This window comes from Chaetura pelagica, unplaced genomic scaffold (assembly GCF_000747805.2).
Source record: "Chaetura pelagica isolate M959 unplaced genomic scaffold, ChaPel_1.0 scaffold159, whole genome shotgun sequence".
In the NCBI taxonomy this organism is placed as follows: domain Eukaryota; kingdom Metazoa; phylum Chordata; class Aves; order Apodiformes; family Apodidae; genus Chaetura; species Chaetura pelagica.
In genome coordinates this window covers 598,820-602,138 of record NW_009954555.1, presented here as the reverse complement: position 1 = coordinate 602,138, position 3,319 = coordinate 598,820, and the positions used below count along the sequence as shown (strand labels likewise).

The 3,319-nt window shown below is 44.7% G+C and overlaps 1 protein-coding gene across 1 annotated transcript in view; it reads left to right on the top strand.

Annotated features, from left to right (window-relative positions):
• LOC104395523 (arylacetamide deacetylase-like 4) overlaps positions 1-1,654 on the top strand; it is a 2,477-nt gene extending 823 nt beyond the window's left edge. The window contains 4 exon segments of the mRNA XM_010005230.1: positions 113-176; positions 950-1,171; positions 1,173-1,303; positions 1,365-1,654. Of these exon segments, the coding sequence (XP_010003532.1) occupies positions 113-176; positions 950-1,171; positions 1,173-1,303; positions 1,365-1,654 (707 nt within the window).
• Positions 1,655-3,319: the final 1,665 nt, after the last annotated feature.

The window sequence follows — 3,319 nt, the reverse complement described above, 5'->3', positions numbered from 1 at the left end:
GGCTGAGGGGAAGGGGCGGCGGGTGAGGGGCGCGGCCAGGGCGGGAAAAGGAGCCTCCTGCCTTCCCTGGCGCTGGAAAGCAGCAATAACACCCCCCCCCAGCTATTTGCAGATTCGTATGAAAGGATCTGCCGTTACCTTGCCGAAGAAAGCCAGTCGGTGGTTGTGTCTGCGGGGTGAGTGATGCCAGCTCTGGAATTCCTCCCTTCGCCCCCCAGCACCGCAGCGCGGCCCACCTTGTGGGAGCGCTCCCCGGCACGGCGCTTCCCAGGTGGGCAGAAAGAATTTCAGCTGGACAGTTTTCATTTCTTCCCCGTAATACGCTAACACGGAGTGCGTGGAAACAGTCCCTGAAGCATAAGGTTCCAGTATCTCACAACACAGGGCTATGCTGGCACTACACAAAAAGAAGGAATACTTCCCAGAAGAGTTTGCTTACATGTTGAAAGCTTGACTACTAAACAAACTTGGAAGGTCATCATTCAGTAATCTGTTCCATTAGATGTAATCACCCTGCAAAATTCAAATGCTAGTGTATTTTAATACTAAGAATACAGAAAAATATAACTGCTATTCTCAGGATGAAATACTCTTAAGATAAAAGAGTGAGGTGCAGACAGAATAAAATACTTCATCCACAAGCCAGATGCATTCTACACCAGAAGAGTAAAATGAACTTGTATCCTTCAAGTTCTGATCAGTGCCATTTTCTGAAAATGATCTGAACTATGCTATGTCCTTGCTGCTGCATCCTACTGGCTGTCATTTATCTATGATAACTCGCTGAACAAATACCTGCTTAGCAGATAATGCTGCCATTTATTTATTATTATTTTTTTTGCTGAAGGAAAAATACTCCAAACAACACAGTGAAAGCCAAGGTGCTGTAAGAAATTTCTGTTTACAATTATAACATCTCCTCTTACACTTGTCTCTTTTTGTGCACTAGGTACCGCTTAGCTCCTGAGCACACCTACCCTGCTGCGTACGAAGACTGTCTCAATGCCACCATCCACTTCATGAAGGACATCGAGCACTATGGCGTGGATCCTGCCAATGTCATTGTCTGTGGGGACAGTGCTGGGGGCAATCTAGCAGCTGCTGTTAGCCAGACCCTGGCAGGCAGAACAGACCTCCCCAAACTACGTGCCCAGATCTTGATCTACCCAGGCCTTCAATTTACCATCCTATCATCAGAATCAGGGAGTCCGTCTCTTGTTCCGAGAACGTGCTGCTTTCTTTGCTTTGCAGTACCTAAATGGGGATGCATTGCATGTGCAAGAGGTCTTGGAGGGCTCTCATATTCCTCCAGATAAAATTTAAGGTCCGAGGTGTGAAGCCACTTAGGCCCACTGATTTTATAGCAGAAGTTTACGAGACAGTGAAAAGATTCTGCGAGCCCAACCTGTGTCCTCTGTTGGCTGAAGATGCTGTTGTTCACCAGCTGCCTGAGTCTTTCATCTTGACTTGTGAGTATGATGTGCTCAGAGATGATGGCTTGCTTTACAAGAAGAGACTGGAGGACAACGGTGTTCGAGTGACCTGGTACCACCTTGAGGATGGATTCCATGGAATCATGGATTACTGTGGTTTCTCATTTCCATCTGGGAAAAGGGGGTTGGACAGAATTGTTAAATTCATAAAAGGACTGTAAAAACAACTGTCTCTCTTTATGCCTTTCCCACTAATGCCTCTGTTTAGGCTCCCAAACCTCAGGTAGTACTTATTAGCAGAAATGTTGTATCTGTTGATGTGTAAAATACCAGTTTTTATGTTCATGAACTTTTCCTCATGAAACTATTGATCATTCTTTACAGTTGTAATGTTTTCCACATGCTGTGTTTCAATCCCTTTTCTTTCAAATCAGCATCTGGTTAATTCCTTGTATTTAATTACCAGATTACTTACTTCTATGTAAATAAAGTCTGTGGACTTACTTGGATTCAATAACTCCTGTGAATTACAGTCATGATCTTTGTGTTGTCTACTTGGTAAGCTGCAAAGCATGACTGCATTTTTTTTTAGGTAAAATGTAAAAATTAGGTATATAGTTAGCTGAAGGGTAGAGGAAAGCTCTGGAAAAACAGGTGGGGCCTGACTGGGGACACCTTGTTGGAGGCAAGAAGGGCTGCCCAGATTGTGAAATTCCAGTAGCTCTACAAACTCCCATTTAATTTTGACATCTCCATTACGCCCACTGAAGCTCAGGGCAAGAGATACTGGTTGAGAGGGAATAGGTCAGGTTTTAGAAAGATAATAAGGATCAGTAAACTGGGCTTCTGATTTGCATATACTGGAAGGTTTAGCATAAAGAGAGAGAAAATATGAACCAAGATGTATTCATGTTCTTTCAGAGAGTGGTGTTATTTGTTTTAGAATTTGTGCTGTGATGTTTCTCCATAGTTTGAGTTTTCTTTACAAGACAAGGCAGTCTGTTCCCTGACATCGTGTTTCATTATACCCAGCTGATGAAAGCAAGGAGGAACAGTAGTGAGCACACTCGAAATAGTAAGGCTGAGGGAAATTAGGTATATAGTTAGCTGAAGGGTAGAGGAAAGCTCTGGAAAAACAGGTGGGGCCTGACTGGGGACACCTTGTTGGAGGCAAGAAGGGCTGCCCAGATTGTGAAATTCCAGTAGCTCTACAAACTCCCATTTAATTTTGACATCTCCATTACGCCCACTGAAGCTCAGGGCAAGAGATACTGGTTGAGAGGGAATAGGTCAGGTTTTAGAAAGATAATAAGGATCAGTAAACTGGGCTTCTGATTTGCATATACTGGAAGGTTTAGCATAAAGAGAGAGAAAATATGAACCAAGATGTATTCATGTTCTTTCAGAGAGTGGTGTTATTTGTTTTAGAATTTGTGCTGTGATGTTTCTCCATAGTTTGAGTTTTCTTTACAAGACAAGGCAGTCTGTTCCCTGACATCGTGTTTCATTATACCCAGCTGATGAAAGCAAGGAGGAACAGTAGTGAGCACACTCGAAATAGTAAGGCTGAGGAAATGAAAATCCTAAGGAGAAAAATAAAAAATAATCCCCAAACTGAGGAAATAGGAAATTTGGCAAAAACAAATGCTGTCTTCCATTGATATTTCAGAGCAGAAAGGTCGCCCTTCCCTCCTCCAGCTTCCTGCAGGCTGCCGCGAGACAACGAACCCCTAGGGAAATTGCAGGGCAAGCAACGCACTGCCGGGAATCGCGCGGCGAACCCGCCAGGCACGCAGGTGCCCTGCAACCATCTGCAGCGGCAGTGAACCCACCCTCCGGCGCTGCGGCTTTTCCGGCCGCGCAGCGCGGGCAGCAGCCCTGCAACC